Consider the following 22,657-nt stretch of genomic DNA (forward strand, 5'->3'; position numbering starts at 1 on the left):
GACCCTACGATAAAAGTACAAACGATAAGAGGAATATTCCTTTTTATATTTTATTTTCTCTCTCTCTCTCTCAACGTGCTACAGTTCAACGGTGTACGGCAAATCGCAACACGTCCCGTAGAAGGCACCCCCCGTCTCCGCCGGTTTCGTCACCCCAGCTTTTGCGTGGACGCGGTCCATGGACTGCACCGCGACCCCGGCTTCCGTCCCGGCTCCCGCCCGCCCGAGGAGGGAGCCGGTGCATGGACCGGGTCCACGCAGGGGTGAACAGGCGGCGAAACTGTAATTGCAACGCGAACTCGCACCAAAAAACGTGGGGCCCACCCGCCCAAAATCTTTGCGTCTCCTCCCCTTTCTAATCCACTTTTTATTTTTTGCGCCATTTTTTCTTTTTCTTTTTCGTTTTGTTTTTTTTTTCGTTAATTTGGCTTAACTAGGGGTGTCCTTGTCTTTCGCCATTTTCTCTCTCGCTCGGTTTGCTGCTCTCCTCCTCCTCGTCGTCGTCTCCAACTCCGTCGCGGCCTCGCGCTCACCGCCGCCGGAATCCGGCTGACCTCCTCCGCTCCCGCATCGGGCGCTCGCCCCCCGGGTCTAGGTACTTGCCCTTGCCCCCCTGCCCATGCCCTTCGTCCCGATTCGAACATGTCAGATTTGGTTGGTTGGGTATCTTGGTGGTGGGTTGGTTCGCCAGGCGCCGAGGCCCAAGTTCTTTGTCCTGGAATGGTGGCTAGGGAGCTTTGTTTCGGGGTTCTATCTCTGTGATTTGGGTGCGGATGGGAGGAATTCTTCTTGGTTTGGGGGAATTTGGGGGGTTCCGGTGCTGATTTGAGTGTTTTCTGGCTGGTTCTTGGCGCTCCTTCGGGAGAATTTTGTGGAGCTCTCTGATGGGAGTGGTCTAGGTCGGGATCTCAGACTGGATGGCCTAATTTGATCTTATCAAGGTGAATTATGCCTTCTCAGTGAGGATTTAGGTGACTGTGGTTACAATTGCTGGGGTATTTGACCTAAAAACGAAGATGGGCGAGCAAAAGGGGCCTCCTATTGTCAAAATTTTAGTCATTGAACCAGTAGCACGAGAGCGGTGTTCTCGGTGTATTCTTTGCGTGTAGATTGGAGGATTGGCCGCAATGGCGTAGCAAAATACCCTTTAATGTATCTTTTGAGCTTCTGTTGATGCTTTTAAGCTTTTTGATTGTTGTAGTAGTGATTAACAATTTTGTAGGAAATGATCTACTGCGAGAAGGTACTGTAGTAAGGAAATTTAATTGGCAGTAAAGCTTCATTTTCTGAACTGTCCTTGTGCCCATTGATAATGCCATTAACGTAGAAAAAATAGCATTTCGGATAGCATTTTAGTTAAATCGTGAGCACTTATCTAGTCTTGGGCCGTGGCCCTTTCATTTCTTTGCTTAAAGTTAACGAAGAAAGATGCTTCTCGGGTAATATTTAATAATGCACTATTCAGTGGATAAGGTGCACTTTTTAGATGGAGAAGAAAGTGTTTTTGTCACTGATTTGAGTTGAAAATGGTGAATTTTGAACCAATTTGTGGCATAAGAAAACCCTTTTGCCAACCTCCATCCATGTGTTAGCAATCATGGTAGGAGGATCAAGATTGAAGTAAAACTTAAAGAAGCCCTTTGCTTCAAATACCTTTCTTGTGCTGGTTACTTAGCATGTTCTTAAAGGATGGAATCCTTGGCCCAATTGCAGTATCAATTGATTCTCTCTAATTAAAAAGTTATGTGTTGTTCCTTGTTTCTCTTTAATTCTGGTAGATCTGGGAGGGGTCCTGACATGCTCCATGTGGGCCACTGGTTTTCCCTTTATCTCTTATCTGGCTCTTAGGTGTGACTTTTTTAATGGGTATTGTAGATCACATCTAATGTGCTTCATTGATTTGATTATTTAAAAGCCTTTGGTTGTTGCTATTCGTTTGTTTATGTTCCTACCCTTCTGTGGTTGGATCCCATAAAGTCTACCTGTGACTTCTGCTGCCTTGGTTGCTTGTTAGTCATTGTTGTGGATCTTAAGTTTGCTGACTTGGTTTAAGGAGGAAGGCTGCTGCAAGAGTAAAGCTGCAATTGGTTGGTAATGTTGCTCATGAGTTTTTCTTGTATAATTGCAACAACCAAGGAGGATCTTTTTGTTTGTTTTCCATTTTGACATTGTACAATGCCAGTTTGCTACTTCTTGCTTCTTTTTTATAAGTTTGCAGCCTTAGTTTAGTAAGTTTGCTTGGTTTCATATGCTTGATTTGACTCACAAAAATGATAACTGTGTGGATGCCTCTTTTCCTTGTTTGATTATGTGATTATATCAGGGTCTACATTCACTGCCTCTGTGGCGGGGTTCATCCCTATCATCATGTTAAATATTAAACTTTCCTCCTTATGCCAATTCAATGGAGCAGCAAATGGTGATTCCAATGCCAACAGAAATTGCTGCCTTTGGAAGTTGGACAGTTGTGATTTGTGTTTTTTGTTTCATGATTTTAGTTGCGCCCTTCAACTATCCATCCATAAAGCTGTGTTCATTTTTACGTTGCCTTGTGTGTTCTGTTTGACAAATGATGAAAATGACCAGATAAGGAATCAGGAAATGTTTTGACTTGGCCAAGGAAGATCCATCTGTGCAGCTCCTACTGACCCCCACCCCCACCCCCCAAAAAAAAGTCCTCAACACATTCTTGACAAAGTTGATTAATCTTTTTCCCTTTTGTTTTGCTAAATTGTAATATAAAGAATTAACCTTGTACATATTTTCTCTCTTTAATGAAATTACACTACTAGGCAAAGCCCTTGTAGTTTTCCCAGTCAAAAAAAAATTGTAATCTAAAGAAGGTTAATTTCTGTGTTTATCTTGTATTTTAATATCCTTGCAGATCCCTGGCCTGTTTTTGTTTATAAGAAAACAACTGTATCAACAATTCATGCAAATCACGTTATGGTTTCTTTCTGGACAGGTTTCCGAAGAAATGGCAAGAAGTGCAAGGGCAAGGAGGCATGTGGCTCGTCAGCTTAGATCCGCACCGTATCCCATCCCTTCGTACCGCTGGAAAGCAATGAAAGAATCAAACCGAAAGAAAACTCTGCCAGCTGCACAGAAGATGGACTGGGAAGATGCCAACTGCTCTGTGTGCATGGAATACCCGCATAATGCTGTTCTCCTCCTTTGTTCTTCGCATGATAAAGGTTGTCGCCCTTACATGTGTGGAACTAGCCACCGCCACTCAAATTGCCTTGATCAATTCAAGAAGGCTTACACCAAGGGTGCATTGCTAGAGGAACTTCCTGCCAACACTGTTGGCACGAACTTGGACTCGACGCCATTGATTGCAGGTGAAAAAAATGAGTCTGTTGATCTTGCATGTCCACTGTGTCGTGGCAAGGTGAAGGGATGGACTATAGTAGAACCAGCTCGAAGTTATCTCAATGGGAAAAGGAGGACATGCATGCAGGATGGTTGCTCATTTGTAGGAACCTACAAGGAACTCCGCAAGCATGTGAAGTCAGAGCACCCTCTTGCAAAGCCAAGGGAAGTCGATCCCATCCTTGAACAGAAGTGGAGATTGCTAGAGATTGAAAGAGAGAGGCAAGATGCACTCAGTACGATAACAGCAACTATGGGGAGGGCGATTGTTTTCGGTGATTATGTGCTAGACTTGGAAGATGAAGATGATTTAGATGATGTAGAAAGTGATGAGGATGACAATGCCAACGGACACGGGACAGATAACACTAGACGAATGTTAATGTTTCTAATGCGCCAAGTTGCTCGGCATCATCAAAACCAAAGGCTTCAGAATGCAATTGGTACAACTGGCGGTGCCGAGGACAATTATGCGGTGAGCAGTGGTGCAAATGCAACCACGCCTTACCATTACCCCTTGGAAGGCGACGATGAGGATGATTTGGTTATGGCCGGAGGCGGAAGCACCGGTATGGTTAGACCAGAGAGGCGGCGTCGGCGCCGCCGTAGAAACCGCGAGAGGTTGTTCTTAGGTGCTAATTGAGACAACAGGGGCTTTACCACTGGAGGAGTACATTGCACAATTGGTTCTCTGGTGCATAGCATTCATCAATTTCAACCTCAATTTACTTGTTCATGATCATGTACCAAAGTAGTTGTCTTAACCTTTTAGCTCATTGTTTCACTTCAATGTATGCCATCTCACATTCATTGTTGAAAAGGAAAATACCGCACCCATCTTGTGCGGTTTGTGTAGCCTTTATTTCCAGTTTTTCAGAAGCTCTGCTAAATATTAATCCAGTGGGGATCGATTTTAGATCTCACCAGCTTCAGATATTCAGTTGTGCTTAGTGCTGACTAAACATAGATTTGAACATTTGCTAAACCGGAGGTGTTGACTGACGATATTACAACATAAGAAGCAGTAAGATCTTACAATGACCTGAGCTCATGTTTCAACCAAACATAGAAACTGTAGAATACATTATCATTGAGTTCGACACTTCATCGTTGAAGTGCCCTACACTTTATGACATCAACATACATGCTCTAAATGATTTCCCGTAACATAACATTACAATTTTGTTCATAACTACATTCTACAGAGCATATATTAATATAATCATTTACTTGTATATACTTGCAAGAAGAAAGATTTGTATCTCTTCACGACGGTCGATGAGCATTTCCACAGCAGATCTTCTAGTAAACCGTCGATCGAAGGCATCTGCCAATTCACACCATCTTGCCTGATCTACATTCCCAGATGGCGAATGAATATCACAAACATCACAAGCACATGCGAGCTCGTGCAATGCGGTGCCAAGAATGCTCACTTCTGTCAAACGCCATACACCATCATGTCATCGATTGCTCAATGCCCAGAACCAGGAGGCGCATTGGACACCCAAAATCTCCCACTTGAGCACAGGGCAGTTACTTTTTCCTAATGATGGTAGGCACACCGTAGCAAACGGGAGATCCACCGATCATAAGAGGAAGCCTGCAAGCACGCCTAGCTTCACTTAAATATGAAGCTACTCGCCTGTTGCCACAAGTGCAACGCTTACTACAGTTATTCATTCGTTCGGACTTCTTCCCTCGTGTGCCTCTTCGCCTCGGCCTGCCATTACCCTCCACAGCAATGGTCATGGATTCAAATTCTCGTGTTAGCTGGCAACACTTCGAGCAATTTTTGGCCGCTACAAAATTCTCTTGCAACCATGAACCGAGCAATGCTTTGCTGAATCGATCAATATCCTTATCTGACACATCCCAGAGATTTGCGATAACAGCTGGAGAACCAGCAGATAAATATGATAAAGGGGCTCCTTGAGGAGCATAACACCCTTTGCAACGCAATGTTCCACTACTGCAACCCATAAGAAGAGCAGCTGCGCAATTATCTAATTTCTCAATTTCCTTTCCAGAGACATACTGAGTTCCTGCAACATTTCAAGACCAGTTAGAAAATAACTGTTTAGTTCTAATAAATGAAAATGGCTGTTCTCTGTATTAGTCAAAGGCTACCAGAACAGTGCCCAGTAAGAACAAAGATACTCATGATCACTAGGTTAGTTCTTATTCCTAACAGTCCAATCAATAGGTAATAAATACAATTGAAAACTTGAAAGCATCCATTGGCACTGGGCCCCCTAGAAGCAGTTGTTCTTGTTCCAATTGACACATAACCCACTCTGCTATCACATGTGGCCGGTTTGTGTAGTTGACTCAAGGGCACCATCTAATGAATTAGCGGTTCAAGCTTTAGTTATTTTTATATAAAAGCTGGGTTTGAGTATTCATCTAAAGAAATTTCACCCAGGTGGCCATAATAGACCAATCAACAATTTAGGTCATGTTATCACCCGTTGAAAATAGCAATCCTTAATGTATCGCTGTTGCAGCAATCAGTAAAAAGAAAACAGGTTCAGCAAATAACTTAACTATGGTACTCCCTCCATCCCAAAATATAACTTCTAGTGTTCAAAATTTTATCCCGAAATGCAAAAACTTCTCCACCTACTTTCTTATCTCAATCAATCACAACCATCTTTCATTTAATTTCTCTACATATTTTCTCATCTTAATCGATGACAACCATCCCTCATTTAATTTCACCTCTTCTTAATTCCCGTGAAAAACTCTAGAAGTGCTTATATTTTGAAATGGATGGAGTATTACCCTACTAGACTTAATTCTGAGGACCGAAGGCATCAGGGTTTAACATGAATGGGAGAAAACGTTAATATGTAGATCCAGCAAAATGATGACTACAATCTTTATATCTATAGGGCTTACCACTTCCATGACCAAAATAAAGGAAAAGATCATGATTCCTCAAGGCCAACACCAGCTCTTCAGCTGTTGGAGCATACCCAGCCTTTCCCTGCATACAATCGTTGCAACATTCACAAATCACAACCGTTTGTTGGTGCACTATATAGGCATCCAAATTCATGCTTTAACATGCAACATAAATGCTCCAGCAAGCCTGCAAAAGCCCTAAGGGTTCATGTCCTGTTATCTCTATGACATATGTTAGACGCTGTAGTTGATTGATGCAATTTATTAAATTTAGTTGCAACCAACAGTAGCAATAAGCAGACAAGCTGAGCTAGAGGTATCTAGTGCTAGCCTACAGGTAGACAAGATTTTGCAGCCATTTATATTTCTAAAGTGAAAGGAGCAGTAAATATAACCACTTTTGGTATGGCAAGCACATGTTTACAAGCACATTGAGATGCCAGAATATAACCATTTCTCATCTCCCAACAAGAGCATTTCCACAGTTGGTGGAAGCAATTATTTTTCACAAATTTAGCACTGAGAAATGGTTGTTAGAACAAGGACTGTTGTTTTATCATTTCTAAATTGTTGTCAAATCAATGTTACCTTCCATTCGTAGTTCTTAAACATCTGATCAAATTCTTCTTGTGTACTGCTCAGGTCTCCACTAGGATTCAACAGATAAAATGCGTTGAAAGGGTCAATGACAGGAAAAGGAGGAGCTATAACACGGGCATCTTTCCAATAATTATTACTTCTAGTCAAAGCTAGAAAGACACTTCCAATTGATGGCATGCGATAAATTTCTTGATTCCTTAGTGCAGGCAAGTTTTCCCAAGGAAGCATCTGCATTTAATCATTTTAAACAAAAGAGGTTAATGAAGATATCATAAATGATAGGAACATACATCACAGCCTCACAGAGTCACAGGGACTGCTGATTGAAATTGAAAAAAAAAGCAGAGGCAATTATTTTTTTAGAGTAAATTTCAGAGAATGCCATGTTTTATAGTTAAAGCTGCAGAAAACCACACGTATTATGACTCACATAACCACAGTTTTTTGTCTAAAGGTTTCATAAATCCCCAACTTCATTCAAATCTCTATTAATTTTAGCATATCTGAAAAAATATTATTCAAATTAGTGAAGAGTTAAACCAATCACCTTAATCAAGAAGTCAATAATTAAAAAAAAGCATAGACACTCCATATTTTTTAAAAAATAAGTAAATATATGCTCTGCATGTATAGGGGTGGGATTTTGTGAAACTTTAGGACCATAATATCCAGGGCTATGGAGCTATGCTAGTAATAGTTCCTAAGGTTTTGTACAACTCCAACCATAAAGCATGGCGTTTTCTGAAATTTATTCTTTTTTTAATCAACAAAGGATGCAGTAAATTCAACAACTGTAAGTGCCAAGCTGTTGCGACAGTTTTAAGATATTTGTGGTTATGTTTAATATTCATATTCATATTAAATACAACCACAGACCTGGACCAACACAGGCTTGAGACAAATGATATCGAATCCACAGTATCTATTCCTACCATTAGACCGAACAGTCAAGGAAAACATCCATAACACTATCTCAAGGACTCGAAGAAATATCTACGCACATGTACTAACCCACACAGTAAACATAGTTCACAATCTGGCCATCTTATTGCTCACCTGCACATTAGTGTCCAGAACAAAAATGACTGGATCTCTATCAACTGGTTCAATCAGCTCATTCACTGTACTTTTTATTAAGCATTCGACTGTCTCCAGAGCTTCAGACTCAATACAGCAAGAAGATAAGGCTCTAAGTCTGTCTTTCCCACAACACCCTCCTCGGCCAAAATATCCTTTATACGATATAAGTTGGGAAACACAGTCCTGCACTTCATCCACTGACATAGCACCACCAAGGATGACCTTGATGAGCACTGGATTTACTTCAAATTTGAATTCTGATTCCAGACCAGCAATCAGGTTTGTCAGAGCTTCCTCAATGTGTTGGTCAGTTAAATCATACCCCAAGAGAAGGCATTTCCATGGCCCCAGCCATGATTCCTCCATGTCTCTGTTCAAAAAAGAACATAACATACCAGAACCAAAAAGTTATTAAAAATATGATCCATCTCAACAACAGAAAATTCAAACATTTTTTTAGGAATACATCTTGTGGAATCAATTTTCAAGTTTTGCCATAACATAAGAAATCTTACTTCAGCATCTTATCAAGGTGGTTGTTGAGCTTCATTCTATGTGACCACCACTTTACATGGTTTGCTTGTCCATCATTCAGAGTGAGGGTTGCACTAGAGAGGGAAATAAAGTTCTCCTCAAGTATCTTTCTAAAAGTAGGAGCCACGTAGTCTATTATAGTGTAGCCCCAAGGGCACTGCCAATTCTTATCTGTGGCTCTCATTAGATTGTCCAGTTCTTTGGTACAGGAATCTTCATGTTGGGTTTCTGCCAAGCAACAGCCATGTGAGAAAAAAAAAACACAAAAGAAATACTAAGAGTAAGCTATGCAATTTTAATATGGAATCAACAAACCTTTAGAAATAGCATCCACTGGCAAAAGCATTGTAATAGGTTTGTTTGTTGAATCAAACCTCGAAAGCATCATCCAAGCAGGAAAATAAGAAGGGAGAAGAAGAATTTCCCCAAGAACATTCACAAAATCACCTTCAAGCATGCTAATGCACACAATTGGTACATCAGGAAGCTTATGGAAGAATTCTTTTATATGTATCTCAAGATGTCCTATGTCTGCTGATGAAAACCTGAGAGAAATTTAAATATGACCATGGAGGACAAATCCGGTAAAAATGAGCTAAGTGTTAAACTCTTGAAAATCATACCTAAAAGTTTTGTAAATTCATGAAAAATTACTAGAGATAGGTGTAGATATGAAATACATTCTCACCAAATCTCAAGTTCAAACTCAACTTTATTTGGGAGTAAAAAAAGAACAAATTTCGGGTGAATAGTAACAGGACACTATTCAACTGAAATTTGTTATTTTTGTTTCTCTCGAATGAAGTTGAGTTTGGACTTGAATTTGGTGAGTGTATTTCATAGGTACACCTATCTCTAATAATTTTTTCATTAATTTACAAAGCTTTTTAGATATGATTTTCACGAGTTTCCAACACTTAGCTCGTTTTCACATGATATTTCCCCTATACAATGACAAATAATGATTTGGCTAATTTACTACATAAACATTTTGAACCTGAAAAACTTTGAGAGACTCTCATCTGACGCATTTGAAAAATCTTCAAGAGCGGCCTGAAATGCAGGGTAAAAATTAAAGATAAATAGTACATGAAAAGGAATGTGTTGATTTAGCAGTGAATTACGTACAAACCTTCGAGTCATTTTTTCTGAGTAATGATTTTAAGCCAGCAAAGTACTGGCAATCGAGATAGGTTCCAACAGAATTCTGATGAAAGTATGCAGCCCAATGATTCAAAGAGAGAGATCCACTGGAGTATAAAGGTAATTGAGCCGTGGAATCAATCGTTGCAAGTAAGAATATACATGCAAGTAGCCTGCAAACCTGAACCAAGAGAGTTGGATTTCAACACAAGAACCATCAACAGTAAAACATATACTTGAAGACGGAAGGAAACTATAGCCTGAACTCAGCAGGCACTCAGAGATGATAAAATTAAGAATATGCAATGAGCATTTAAAACATTATACTGCATGGAAACATGACTAAAGGAAATCACAGACCTCCTGAAAAAGTGAGGGATTCTCTCTGGACAGCACAAAAGCTTTCAGCAACCAAGGAACAACATCAGACATTTGTACACTGCAGAAGCGGCAGCATATGTCCCTGAAGACAGATGAAATGAAAACAACTTACACAAGTTTCACGAAGCGCTACAATTGCAATGTGGATATGTGACTGATACTATAGCAAGACAATGAAATAACCTTGACTGTTCTGAAAGGAAGCCCTTGAGCAAAAACAAACTCATACTATATAATATTTCTGCCCTCTCTGAAATAAGAAAATCACCAGTGCTCTGATCCATGATTAGTCCAAATAAATTATGCTCATAAGTTCTATAACAATCCTGAGGAAGGGATCTAAAGTACAACAATGATATGCACTGCCAATAGATATTATGAATTTTATGAGCTCCATGCAATCCTCCATGAGCACCCAAGGCTTTTGCTGTAAAATACAACACTCAGAAGTGAGAAAAAAAAACTATATGAATATATTATATAGGAATTTAGTAATGAATAAAATTCAATCAGACTTCTTAAACAAAAGGACTATATCTGTCACCATCACATGATTCAATGCATTTCACAGTAGCAAAAGATCATTTGATGTTCACCCGTAACAATCTCTTCGAATGTATAAATAAACTTAACTTTATATGAATATCATTTGGAGCTAAAAGAGGATTTCCCATCTCATATGTGTAAACCAACAGCATTTCACAGAAATAACTGCACTCCTGCTGTTCAACAGAGAACTGCTCAAAAGCCAGGTATACAAAATTGAAAAACTGGACTGGTCCATGGGTCTTCCATAATAAAGGTATCCTCTTGAATGTTATAGCATGTTACTAAAAAATAATAGTAAATAAATGATTAAACATGAAATATATCGAAAATAAACTAGCAAAAACCTGAAAACATACACGTAATTTATGCGCAAATTGTGAAGCCCTTAGTTGCGCACATGTTATTACGTCAAGTGTGCAATTTATTTGTTTAACACACATAATAAGGAGCATAAATAGAGAAAAGTACCTATTTTTAACAGGATAGACACATGGTTGTGATGCCAAACACAATCCCATCTGAATTGCAAAATATTCTGGATGGACCCAGAGTTGAGTGTATTCACAAAAAGGCAATTCCAACATCCAAATATACTGCATGTGTAATCTATGCTCTGGTCAACGCCATCAAGGATACAGTTTGCTTTTCCACGGACCAAAGTATCTGTGGACAGATTATCGCTGCAAGATAGGCCATTCTTACAGTGTAGCTCAGTTGAAGCCTTTTCACCTTTCATATGAGCAGTTCGCTTACTAGAGCGCGTCCTAGTTTTTACATGAGCTTCCACATTCTGTTCTTTAGCTAAACGTGATGAATTTCTGGTTGTCCTTTTAACTTTAACATCCAATGGTGGACAACATTCAGAATCCTTATGTTTCAGAAATTTTAATGCCGTAAACTCATTCGAGTGATCACCGGAAGCCTGACTAAAATTTGCACATACAGTACATGAAGGTAACACTCCATCATTTGCAGCTAATGGTTCTTTCCCATATTTGCTGCAGATAATGCAAGTAGTTTTAAGCTTATCATATGAGTCAACAGGAGATTCCAATTTGGTGCCGTTCAGTTTATCCAGGGCAGACTGATACATGCCTAGAGCATTAGACAAATTGCCTGCTGACTGTTTCTGAAAGTCTTTCTCATATAGACTCCAAAATAGATCTCCAGCTTGCACATCAAGTGATATATCCAGAGTTAACTTGCAGAGCTTGCACGAAATGAATGTAGCATTTTGTGCAAGAAGATCCCTGGCATATTTAAGCTCGCCCTCTGCGGTGTCCCATTGCTGTCTCTTGCGGTATATTTGACCTAAAAAATCAGGCAACATGAGGCAGAAGGACAAATGACGCAAAAACCACCAAAAGCAATATGTACAACTGTTGTATACTTCCTCCGTTTCATATTATAAGACTTTCTAGCATTGCCCACATTCATATATAATGAATCTAGACATATATATGTGTCAAGATTCATTATTCATTAACATTTATATGAATGTGGGCAATGTTAGAAAGTCTTATAACCTGAAACGGAGGTAGTACTATCTTTGGAGAAGTCCCAAGAGGTCCTTTTCATAACTTATGAAGTGCCAAAACTAAATTACAAGTAATAGTGCCTCTTTGATCTTCGTAACACTGATGTAAAAGTATATATATACGCACAGACCTAAAATTGATAAGGAAGTATATAAACACACATACCTAAAGCTGATGCGAAAAGGACACCAAAAACCGGCAATCCTTGAAATTGTGATATATCCTTTCCTGTTCGTAACAAAACTTCTGCTTCGGCACCATTACCAATCAATTCATGCAGCAAAGCAACCTGAATAGTTAATGCATTACAGTGTGAGCATCATGCACAAAGTTTCTTTTTATTTTAGGAAGCATCATTCCCGAAGTTAAGAATGCTGGCCAAATGCCAACAATTTGTGTGTTGCACTGTAAAAATTATGTCTACAGCCATTTGCATACCACAGTAGGCACCCATCAGCAGGTTGGATGTCACATTGACATGACAGATAGGCCCACATTTATTTGACTACAGTGGTGTACCAGTTCCATTTTTTCAATCATTAAAGAGTATTGCAATGGCCTTTACGCCATGTCATTATTGTACCTGCAAAATGCTATCAAGATAGCACTGGAGTACAGTCCAAGGAGTAAGGAAAGAATCTCTTGTTCCAGTTGATCTGGTAGAATCTGGCCAAATTTCAGTTATTGTTGATCCCCATGCTTCAAGTGAAACAGAGTTTTGCCCTCCAGAACATTGAGCTTCCCCACTTGTAAACTTGCCAAAATTGAATTTGAATTTCTTTCTTAGGAGCTTCTTGCGTAAATGCAAGGCCTCTTTTCCGTATGAAAAGGCCTACAAAAACAGAACTACTAAATGTTTATATCACAAGAAATCTAAAATATCAACCAAGACAACAATTTAGCAATGATTCCTACAAATAAAGATCTTGCACCAAGACATGATATTTCAAACTGGAGCACCGGTGCAACTACCTGGAAAAGTTCTCCTCTTGATAGAAGTCTTTCTGATAAATCAAAGTACAGATAGCCAGCTAGAAAGGTTGATTGATCATTTACAGTAGCCTGTAGATTCACAGTACACAATGGTTAATAGAAAACTAAAACAGCCATAATTACAATGCAATTGTGCTGCAAATAACAAAACTTACATCAGAAACCAAAGATGATGCGACACTATCAACCTCATGAACACTACCACCGAAACCAAATTCCCTTCGAAAGGAAGGTTCACATGTCGTAGAAATAAAGGAATCAATAGGCCACAATCTCTGGAGAAACATACAAAGAGAAGGATGGTCTCCTTTAAAACAGTTTCTCCAAAATTCTGTACTATGGCAATCAACATCAAGATGATGCTCTGCAATTGAAATAAATTGTTGGTCCATTGGGAGATGACAACACGCATGATGGAGGCGCCCATTGGTAAATAGCATGGAAAATAACTTTTCAGGGGGTAAGTTTTCTTGCTTCCATATAATTATCATAAGCTTGCACAGATCAAATTGAAGCTCAAAGCAGCCCTGATATGTCACAGTAAAAGAACATAACTATGTTGCTAAAAGGATAGCAATTGCATCTCATCCAAACTAGGTCGAAAAATCTATAATGACCTTGCTTACCTTCATTGCCAACAAATCAACCAAAGAACAAAGAAGTGGTACAAGATTTTCTGATGGCTGCTGAGATATCATACCAGGAGAATAGTAACCAAAAGTTTTGATCTTTGACCACAGGCCAAATACATTCTGAGCGCTATCAAAGATTACCTATTCAGATGACAACGATGTAACAAGCATGATCAGAAAAAGCAAAAGGCAGAAGTATTTATTTTGTTTATATACTTGCTAAAACATCTAGGATCTGTTGTAATTACCTCCGCACCAAGATTGGCTTCCTGCGCACAATGTGCATGCAGGCAGTATGCAATAGCTAATTGATGGATTGCAGGTGCATTGCCTTGAGATGAATCCAGTGGGATGTCTCGCTGGTTTGAGAAGAAAAAACAAATGTCAGATCTCCCTTTTATGTCTAAATAAAATAAGTGGACAGTAGACCCAAACTCACCAGTAAAGATATGGCTTCAGATAAAGACTCAAGGCAGCTGCTTATACTTTGCACTCCACATGTACGAAGCACACGTGCCTTTCTAACAAGGACCCTCGATCTCTCCAAATAATACTCCTTTGAACAGTATATTTTATTCAACAGAATGTTTGTGATCCTCTTTTGCATTTCTACACAAAACATAGTGCCTCGAGATTCAACTAATGCATAAGCCAATAATTCCTGTGAAAATCAATGCACGTGCAAAAACCATTTAGCTTCAAATACAGAACATGACAGATTCTCAGATACAGCATTATTTATTGTTAACCAATAAAATATAACATGGTACCTGCTCTAAAATTAAGCCTACCAACTTTGTAGGCAAAGGAGGTGTACAACCCATAAGAGAGTGGTACAGAAGGGGAGCACTATCAACACTTTCATCATCCTTAGCATCTTTGTGTGTTATCTGTAGTGTGAATAACCAATTAAATGAAATCAATAGTGGTCTTGGTAGCAACATAATTCTTTTCAGATCAGTACCTTAACCCACAACTTGATGAGGACTAATGAACTGTTCAAAAATTCGGATGTGCTATCATTAGCCAGCAATTCAGACAAGCTCTTCACAATAATATCAGGTATTATTTTTACTCCACATCTATGGAGAATGTCAACCATCTTGGTAATCTTAGCAAACGCATCCATACTGATGTCCTTCAATGTATCTTTCGGTATATCCTCAATAATTCTCTGTTCGTCCTGGCTTGCAGATAGTCTATGGTAAGAAAGCCTGGCATACACCCATACTGTTTGACAACATAGCTCTAAAGCCTTTGGTGCCTAAAATAGAGAAAATGGTTTTGAATTTGTGGTTAAAACTCAAAAGCATGTTCAAGTAAATGGATCAACATCTCAGAATGGTACCTCATCCAAATGTCCAATATTGTAAAGCGTCACACCGATGTTACCAAGTGAGGACATGAGAAATTTGATCTCATCAAGTTTTATCCATGTACTTGAAATGGCACATTTGATGAAGGACACGCTCTTCTGGACTATGAAAGCAAGATACATTAATAGGTGATAAGGATGCAATTCTAATTAGTAAACAGCAGGCTATGTAAAGGCAATACTCCACTAATGTCCTTTGGATAGGAGAACAACAAACAGATTTACTTGTAAGTCAACTGTTTCTATATGTAATAAAATGATATCAATATTAAAAACCAACAGGCTGAAACAAGGCATACTGTAGTTGCAAAAGACATAGTGTCAGTGATAAATGGTGTCCGTTCAAATTAATCAGATTCAATCTATGTGTAAATACTTCACATGGTCCCAACCATCACCCATTGCTCAAATCAGTCCTCCAACTTAAGAAACAAGTCATACTAGCACATGACCTTTATTAGTTGGCCCATTCTCGTCCATATTCTGGGTCAGCAGCCAAGGTTACCCAACAAGAACTATGAGAAACGAATGAAATACCCTCTAATTATTTCACTGCATGGTTTTATGCATCATGCACAAACACAACAGACGCTCTGTTGGGTCTATGAGCAATGGAAATTAAAAAAATGTTAATGGAGAGCAAATTTGGTCATTTCATGTACTCTAGGTTGGCTGGAGATCCTAGGTGCTGACTCAGCATAGAGATGTGTGATGCCACATACACACAAGGACTAAAAGAGCTAATTAATGAAATTCGAGGATTGATTTGACTAGTTGAAGGACCAACGTGAACCACAAACAGTAATTAAGTGACCAAACGAACAATTAACTCCAAGATAGATACAGGAAAAGCGAATGGGGTACCTGGATACCTTCATTGGTAATAAAAGAAACTTTCATTGCTGAAACTAGGGCTCTCAGCAAGGTTCCATGTTGTTCATGCTGTTTATCCTTGTCTCCTTCAGGCATTTCTGTACAGCTGTCACAAGAAAATTCAACACGCAGAATCAGGGATCCCTTTTGTTTCATCTATATCAACATAACTATTTTGCAAATTTGCTCATATAAACATAGGTGGGAACCCTATTGACTAAGAACATATCAATAATTGAAAATAACTTGCAACATAGTGTAGAGCTGACAAATGCTGCCTGTGTATTTCTGATGAACCTACCTATAAGCTGCAATGCTGGAATTGATAAACTGATGCAGTGCTGTTAACACATAGGTCATGTTTATAGAATAATTGGGTGTTATTCCTTCAGAGAAGTTCTTCCAAACTGCATTCACGTACTGTGATAATATCTTGCAAAGAAACTCTAGCGAATCCAGGTATGCCACAAAAGATATATGGTCATCAGAGTGAGACAAACTGTTCTTCTTATTAGAATGCCCAGGCTGCATTGATGAACTAGAAGCTTTACCCATAGTATCAAGTGGAATGGATCTACCATTGGCAAAACAAAAAAGATGTGCCAGTGTGGCAAGGGCACTCTTTAAAGTTTGTAGATGCTTTTCATCATTAAGAAAATCTGTGGATTTATGAGGCCGCTCTCTATTTTCAATTTGCTGAGCACTACAGTATAATCCAATGGCATAAAGAATAAGTACTGAGGCAGTTGCAGGGGTTGAGGAAACCTACACACAGCAAGTAATTGAATTAATCAAAAGCACTGCTTGCATTGGGATGGTATGCATTCACATTAAATGATGCTAACGAAATAGTACAGCATGTACCTCAGAGAAATAACCACCTTGTTCATAAATTAGCTCAGCAGCACCAACAGATAAATCCCAATTTGAAGAAACAAAGCTTCGAGAAAAATATGCTACAAATTCTACAAGCCCATTTACAGCCCTTGGTAAGTCAGCCTGAAAAAGGTTACATCACTTACATGACAACATTACACAGGTAAAGATGCCTTGGCAGAAAAACAGGTTGTTGGCTATTTATGGAATGAAAGAATAGACAGATGAAGGTGTCATTGCACATTACAAATAAACAAATCAGGCCAGAGTGCGCCACAAATCTGCTCTCCATGACCTAGTTGTTTCTAGTCATTATCACTTAGCCCATCAGATGGCACATGACTACATTACTCAAAAGAGGGGGAAAATGATACAGTGAAACAGCACCGATCAGTCCTCGATGATATTTAACATAAAGGAATAACAAGCACTGGAAATGGTCCTATATAAGGGGCATTCATGGTTACCAGTTTAAGCAAATTAAAATGTAAGAGAAACTACAAACTAGAAAGAGGTTTCCAGCTGCATAAAAACAAAGGAAGCATGAAAATACCTTTAGACATGCAGCAGACCCAACAACGGTCTTTAAGACATCAAGCAAAAGCTGAGTGCCCCCACCCCAACTCACATCTACAGATGAACAAATCTTGCGAGCAACCTGATCCATAAAAATATAGTAACATCATTGACTAGCCACGTTTTTTAGCAAATTCGAGAGGGTAATCAATTGTGTAATGATACATACTGCCGGCAAGCGTTCAATAGTTTGCGCCTTCATACACTCCCCCAAGGTTGCACGACAGAATTCACACACAAGGTTGGTATTGAACACTGAATATTCAGCAACCAAGAGAATGGCACAGCGACTTAATGCATTCACAAGCAGTGTCAGATACTTCCTGCTGACATCCTCAGCCAGAATCCTGCGCACACAGAAGTACACTTTAAACCACTCATTTCCTATTTTATTAATCAAACTGAATGCAAAGCTTAGCTGAGCACACAATCTCACCGAAGCCATGGCTGGAGTTGGTCAACAAGGCTGACAACCCGTTCGTATGGGGCAGCTTCCTTCACCTTGCACTTGCTGGCACAATTAGCAAAGCACACGGTGAGCTCAATCGCGAGGATGGTGACTTCAGGGTCCGCACCAGCCTCCCCTGAGATGCCAGGATCAGGAAGGAGGGAAGCAAAACTCGCAGTCGCAGCACGGCGAGACTTTGAGGCCGTCGGCACTGACAGCACAGACCGAAGCGAATCCAGAGTGGCAGCAGCGTCCGCCTCGGCGCGTGCGTAGTGTCCGCGCGACTCGAGGCAGCACACGAATCGGCCGCGCTGGAGCAGCACGGAGTAGGGCTTCCCGGCGAGGCACGCCGATATGACCGCGAGGCAGTCAAGGAGGAGGGCGTAAACGTCGAGCAGCTCGTCGGTGCACCCGGCGTCGCCTGAGCTAGGGTTGGGGCGGAGTAGCAGCGGGAGTACCTGGAGCGCGCGGCACAGGAAGGGGAGGAACCGCTTAGCGAGCGGGCGGACCGTGGCCGCGTCGGGTGGCGGCGGCGGCGGCTGCTGCTTGCGCTGCTTCGCCGTCCTCTTCGCCGGCGGTTTGGCGCTAGGGTTTAGCGTGGGTAGGTAGGGGGAGAAGGGCTCGAGGTAGGCGGCGAAGCGGGAGGTCAGGCCGGATTGGGAGGACGGGGAGGAGAGCGCGGCGAGGAGGTCGGCGGCGGCGGCCTCCATTGCCGTGGTGCGGATTGCGCTTGCGGCGCCGCGTGTGGGGAAATTTTTGTGCGCGTATTTGGGGATTTCGGGGACGGGGATGGGCGGGAAAGGAGGAGGATTTCGGAGCTCTGCGCGCTGGACAGAGGAGATAGGACGGTGGGGACCGGCGAGGAGGAGGCGTACGCTGGAAGATTTGATTAATGGGCTGGTAAATTATCTTGTGGGCTGCCAGTGGGCCTATTCTGATGACCTCTATATGGGCCTCACTTCAATTCAACAATTTGGTTAGTGATGCAAGAAGAAAACATTAGCCATTTCCAAACATTTGAAAAATATCAGGCAGAGGAGTGAGTTTTGCCGACAGTCAACACAATGTAATAACAGATTGTTACAGTCGTAGTAATATCTCGGTTTTATTTGCTCTAGTATGACCAATGAAATATACATCTTGATTCTCAAATGAACCATGTGCACAACCATCCATCAATCTACACTCTACACTTTTTCCATGGCCATCGAATGCGACCGCCGCGCGCTACTCCGATGTACCGGAACTCGAGAGAGCTCCAAACTTTGAATTAAAATTTATGCAACTATGCTACGTATATGTACAGTTTTTGCAGTGTCGTACACTACACACGTCACGTTTCAGAAGACGAGGCAGGACTTGTCGAGGTCATAGCCCATCTTCTCCAGGCCCGGCCGCACCGTGCACTCGACCATCGCCGGCGGCCCGCACACGAGCGCGAGCGTCTCGCCGTCGCCCGGCGGCAGGTGCTCCCTGAGCGTCCGCTCGTCCACCCTCCCCACGCCGTACTCCCACCCGTCCTCCGGCCGCGCCACCTTGCTCACCACGTACCACACCTTGAGCCGCGCCGGGTGCGCCGCCGCCCACCGGTCGATCTCCTCCCGGAGGAGCATGTCGTCCTCCGTCCGGTTCGCGTACACCACGTGCATCTCCGTTCCGTCGTCGGGCTGGTCCCAGAGCACGGCCTGGATCACCTGGTACACCGGCGTGATCCCCGTCCCGCCGGCCACCATGGCGAGCCGCCGCGCGAACCGGCGCTCGCCGTTCACCGTGAAGGCGCCGCGGCCGGCGTACTCGATGTGCCCGATCGGGCCCTTGATGTCGATGGTGGCGCCGAGCGGCAGGTAGTCCAGGTACTGCGACATGAGCCCGCCGTCGGGGAACTTGGGGTCCTCGCCCTTGAAGTATATCTTGATCAGGAGCTCGATGTAGCCGACCTCGTCGACGGAGCTCGTCGGCGTGTACGCGCGCATGCAGAGCTTGCCGCCGATCGACGCGCACACGTACACGTGCTTGCCGACCGGTAGCCCGAGCTTCTGGTCCGGCGACGGCAGCGCGAACCGGAACAGGCGCACGTTGTAGGACAGGCTCTTCTTGTCCATGAGCCGGCATTTCACCTTCTCCCGCGGGTTGGACAGCGCGACGGTCGACACCGGCACGGCGGGCGCCGCCGCTGCCGTAGGGCTCTCAACGATGGACGTGAGGTCAGCACTGCTGCTCTGCGGCGAGTAGTCGCTGCCGGTGACGATGAGCTCGCCGATGCGGTACATCTCGAGGAGGCCACGGGCCTTGTCGGAGTGGATGGCGTCGAATTCCTCGGTGCAGTCGGTGCCGGCGTTGATCATGATGCTGTCGGCGCCGCCGGGGTGGTCCTTGAGGAACCCCGTGCAGTCGTAGACATGGCCGTGCACGATGATCCAGGCGGACTCCGGCGTCGTGTGGCGGCGCACCTCGGACATGGTGTACTGCGTGGTGGCCGTGTTGAGGAACGGCGTGGACGTGCTGCGCTTCAGCGTGCTCACCGCGCTCTCCGACGTCTCGAGGTGCTTCTGCCTCGCCATCCACCCGCCGGCCTGGTTGCCCGGCTGCGTCGGGTGCTCGAACACCAGCCCGATCTCCCCCTTGTGCGGCCTGCACGTCTTCGTCTTCACCCTGAACCAGCAGTTGTTCATCATGCCCTGCACACACGCACACGAACCAAAACGTAAGCACATCGTCGTCGTTGAAACGGATGGCGTTGCCGTTGCTGGTGCTTAGTGCTTACCATGAGATTCCAAATGAGCTTCTCCGGCTGGGTGTTGAGGGACTCGTCCCAGGCGCGGACGGCGATCTCCTTGGCGGCGAGCAGCTCGAGCACCTCGACATCGACGGACCAGAAGCACCAGCACCAGTACTTTCCGTACTTGGTCGGCCTCTCCGGGTGGTCAAGGTTGCACACCTGCCACGTCTCGCCGCCGTCCAGGGTCACCTCTACCCTTGTAACTTTCCGGCCACCGCCTGGCAACAGAAAATCATCACCGTTAATCACCCATTCACCATCAGTACAAAGATACTGATATTATAACGGCCCAGTAAAAGCATAAAGTGATCATGGTGGGCTTTTAGAACGAGCAGGCCGAAGCCCAAAAACAAACAACATGATAGATGAGATGGGCTTGGGGCTTACCGGAGTAGGCGTATCCCTTCATCGTATACGGCCGCTGCGTCGTCAGCGCATTGATGGGGAGCACCTCATCGTGTCCCGGCGTGGTGATCACCGAGTTTATGTTCAGCTCGTTTATCATGTACTCCGGCTTGTACCACCAAGCTGCACATAATCCAAAAAAAAAACACACAAGTTAAGATCACAAAGATGCAACAATGTGTGTCTCGTGCAGTGCGTTCGAGGAAGATATGGTTGGTTAATTACCTTCGGCATTGGCGAGCTCGGCGTCGACGTGAGACGGGAGGACGCGGTTGTCGCGGTAATGGTAGTAGCTCTCCGACTCGCTGGACGCGACGATGATGCGCTTGAGCCATTTCACCATGCGGCCGCCGATGAAGCCCGGGACGATGACCCGGACGGGGAAGCCGTGGTCGGGCGTGAGCGGCTCGCCGTTCTGCATGTAGGCGAGGATGACGTCGTGGGCGGGGTCCATGGCCACCTCGCGGCGCAGGCTGGTGCCGTACTTGCACCCGCCGCCGCCTGGGAGGTCCTCGGCGCCCTCGAAGCACACGTTGGCCGCGCCGGCGGAGGCGCCCATGACACCGCACCACCGCAGCACGTCGCGCAGCCGCACGCCGCGCCACACGGAGGTGGAGATGGCGCCGGGGCCCCAGTTGAAGCCCACGGTCTGGCGCACCATGTTCTGCTCCTTGCGCCGGTTGCCCGCGCACACCAGCGTGACGGGGAGCTCCACGGCCTCGAACCCGGTCACGAGCTGCTCCATGTTGAGCCTCGCGGGGCGCTTGACGAGCCCGGTCACCTCCACGGCCCACGTCGACCAGTCCGCCTTGGGCACGGCGCCGTGGTTGCGCACGTAGTGGAGCGGCGCCGGCGTGATGAAGCCGTGCGACATGAGGCGCGGCAGCGGCGGCTCGGAGTTGAACGGGTGCTTGCCGGTGAGCCGGACGAGCGCCGGGTGGCGACGCACCCACGCGTCGGAGGTGGCCTCGTCGCGGGGGTCCTTGACGGCCGGCTCCGCCACCTCCAGCCGCGGGTGGTACAGCGACCTCCAGTCCGGTGGTATGCTGTCCTCGTCGTCGGAGTCGGTCTCGGAGCCCGAACGGCGCTTGCCGCCGCCGGACGGGAACAAGTCGAGGTTGCTCGACGGAGCATTGCTCGCCCACGGGTGCGGAGCCAGCTTGTACTCCACCGAGGCCGCCATTGTTGCCGATGGAAGGACACAATGTTACAATTTTGCGGACACTGTAAGCTGTAGGTTGTAGCTGTGGTTACTGAGCTAGAAGAAGAGATCACTCGCGAGCTAGAAGCTCAGGATGGCATCTGTTCTTGGAAGCAGTGGAGGTGGTGGTCTGGGGTTTATATAGGGACGAGGAACGCGAGGTCGTAGTAGTTGCCTCTGCTCTGATGCATGCACGGACCCAAGCAGGCCACGAGCTGGCGTCACCACACGCGCAGGCGCGCGATGGGATTTCTAGGGGGATTCGGCCGGATTTTTTTTCTTCATTTTCCAGATTAATACCGGCGACGTGACGTCCATCCCTGTAGCAGCCTCCCATCTAATACGTCCTTTCAATTCCTCTTGTACTAGATAGAAAATGACCTATTTCTTTTGGA

The 22,657-nt window shown here is 44.0% G+C and overlaps 3 protein-coding genes across 4 annotated transcripts; 1 reads left to right on the forward strand and 2 right to left on the reverse strand.

Annotated features, from left to right (window-relative positions):
* Window positions 1-469: 469 nt before the first annotated feature.
* On the forward strand, window positions 470-4,227 carry LOC4330865 (uncharacterized). The gene is made up of 2 exons (XM_015770660.3): window positions 470-595; window positions 2,966-4,227. The coding sequence occupies exon 2, from the start codon at window positions 2,978-2,980 to the stop codon at window positions 4,013-4,015; it is 1,038 nt and encodes a 345-aa protein (XP_015626146.1). The 5' UTR covers window positions 470-595; window positions 2,966-2,977; the 3' UTR covers window positions 4,016-4,227.
* On the reverse strand, window positions 3,124-18,647 carry LOC4330866 (separase). Of its 2 annotated transcripts, none has more exons than XM_015770658.3 (27): window positions 17,866-18,647; window positions 17,599-17,776; window positions 17,407-17,511; window positions 16,842-16,976; window positions 16,279-16,742; window positions 15,977-16,083; window positions 15,078-15,208; window positions 14,694-14,993; window positions 14,500-14,619; window positions 14,169-14,390; window positions 13,978-14,088; window positions 13,724-13,870; window positions 13,253-13,624; window positions 13,077-13,166; window positions 12,688-12,936; window positions 12,270-12,393; window positions 11,035-11,877; window positions 10,201-10,444; window positions 9,997-10,099; window positions 9,626-9,817; window positions 9,491-9,546; window positions 8,809-9,038; window positions 8,475-8,721; window positions 7,936-8,329; window positions 6,868-7,107; window positions 6,274-6,361; window positions 3,124-5,417 (listed from the first exon to the last, which is right to left on the reverse strand). In XM_015770658.3, exons 1-27 carry the CDS (start codon window positions 18,585-18,587, stop codon window positions 4,909-4,911), a joined length of 6,723 nt encoding a protein of 2,240 aa, XP_015626144.1. In that variant the 5' UTR covers window positions 18,588-18,647; the 3' UTR covers window positions 3,124-4,908. The 2 variants fall into 2 exon arrangements, with proteins under 2 accessions (XP_015626144.1, XP_015626143.1); XM_015770657.3 differs by having other exon boundaries at window positions 15,078-15,203; window positions 15,969-16,083.
* A 319-nt stretch (window positions 18,648-18,966) lies between these two features.
* On the reverse strand, window positions 18,967-22,365 carry LOC4330867 (nitrate reductase [NAD(P)H]). Its single transcript, XM_015767224.3, has 4 exons — window positions 21,287-22,365; window positions 21,044-21,184; window positions 20,642-20,874; window positions 18,967-20,555 (listed from the first exon to the last, which is right to left on the reverse strand). The coding sequence occupies exons 1-4, from the start codon at window positions 22,242-22,244 to the stop codon at window positions 19,218-19,220; spliced, it is 2,670 nt and encodes an 889-aa protein (XP_015622710.1). The 5' UTR covers window positions 22,245-22,365; the 3' UTR covers window positions 18,967-19,217.
* Between the last annotated feature and the right edge of the window lie 292 nt (window positions 22,366-22,657).

Source organism: Oryza sativa, chromosome 2, assembly GCF_034140825.1.
Source record: "Oryza sativa Japonica Group chromosome 2, ASM3414082v1".
NCBI classification, from domain to species: domain Eukaryota; kingdom Viridiplantae; phylum Streptophyta; class Magnoliopsida; order Poales; family Poaceae; genus Oryza; species Oryza sativa.

Excerpts from the sequence above, each read along its gene's own strand:
- LOC4330865 (XM_015770660.3), top strand. The coding sequence starts at position 2,978 with ATGGCAAGAAGTGCAAGGGCAAGGAGGCATGTGGCTCGTCAGCTTAGA.
- LOC4330866 (XM_015770657.3), bottom strand. The coding sequence starts at position 18,587 with ATGGAGGCCGCCGCCGCCGACCTCCTCGCCGCGCTCTCCTCCCCGTCC. Across the intron at positions 14,620-14,693 it reads TCATCAAGTTGTGGGTTAAG|ATAACACACAAAGATGCTAA; the intron begins GTACTGATCTGA and ends TTCACACTACAG. Across the intron at positions 5,418-6,273 it reads TTATTTTGGTCATGGAAGTG|GAACTCAGTATGTCTCTGGA; the intron begins GTAAGCCCTATA and ends GAAATGTTGCAG.
- LOC4330867 (XM_015767224.3), bottom strand. The coding sequence starts at position 22,244 with ATGGCGGCCTCGGTGGAGTACAAGCTGGCTCCGCACCCGTGGGCGAGC. Across the intron at positions 21,185-21,286 it reads CGAGCTCGCCAATGCCGAAG|CTTGGTGGTACAAGCCGGAG; the intron begins GTAATTAACCAA and ends GATTATGTGCAG. Across the intron at positions 20,875-21,043 it reads GAAGGGATACGCCTACTCCG|GCGGTGGCCGGAAAGTTACA; the intron begins GTAAGCCCCAAG and ends TTCTGTTGCCAG.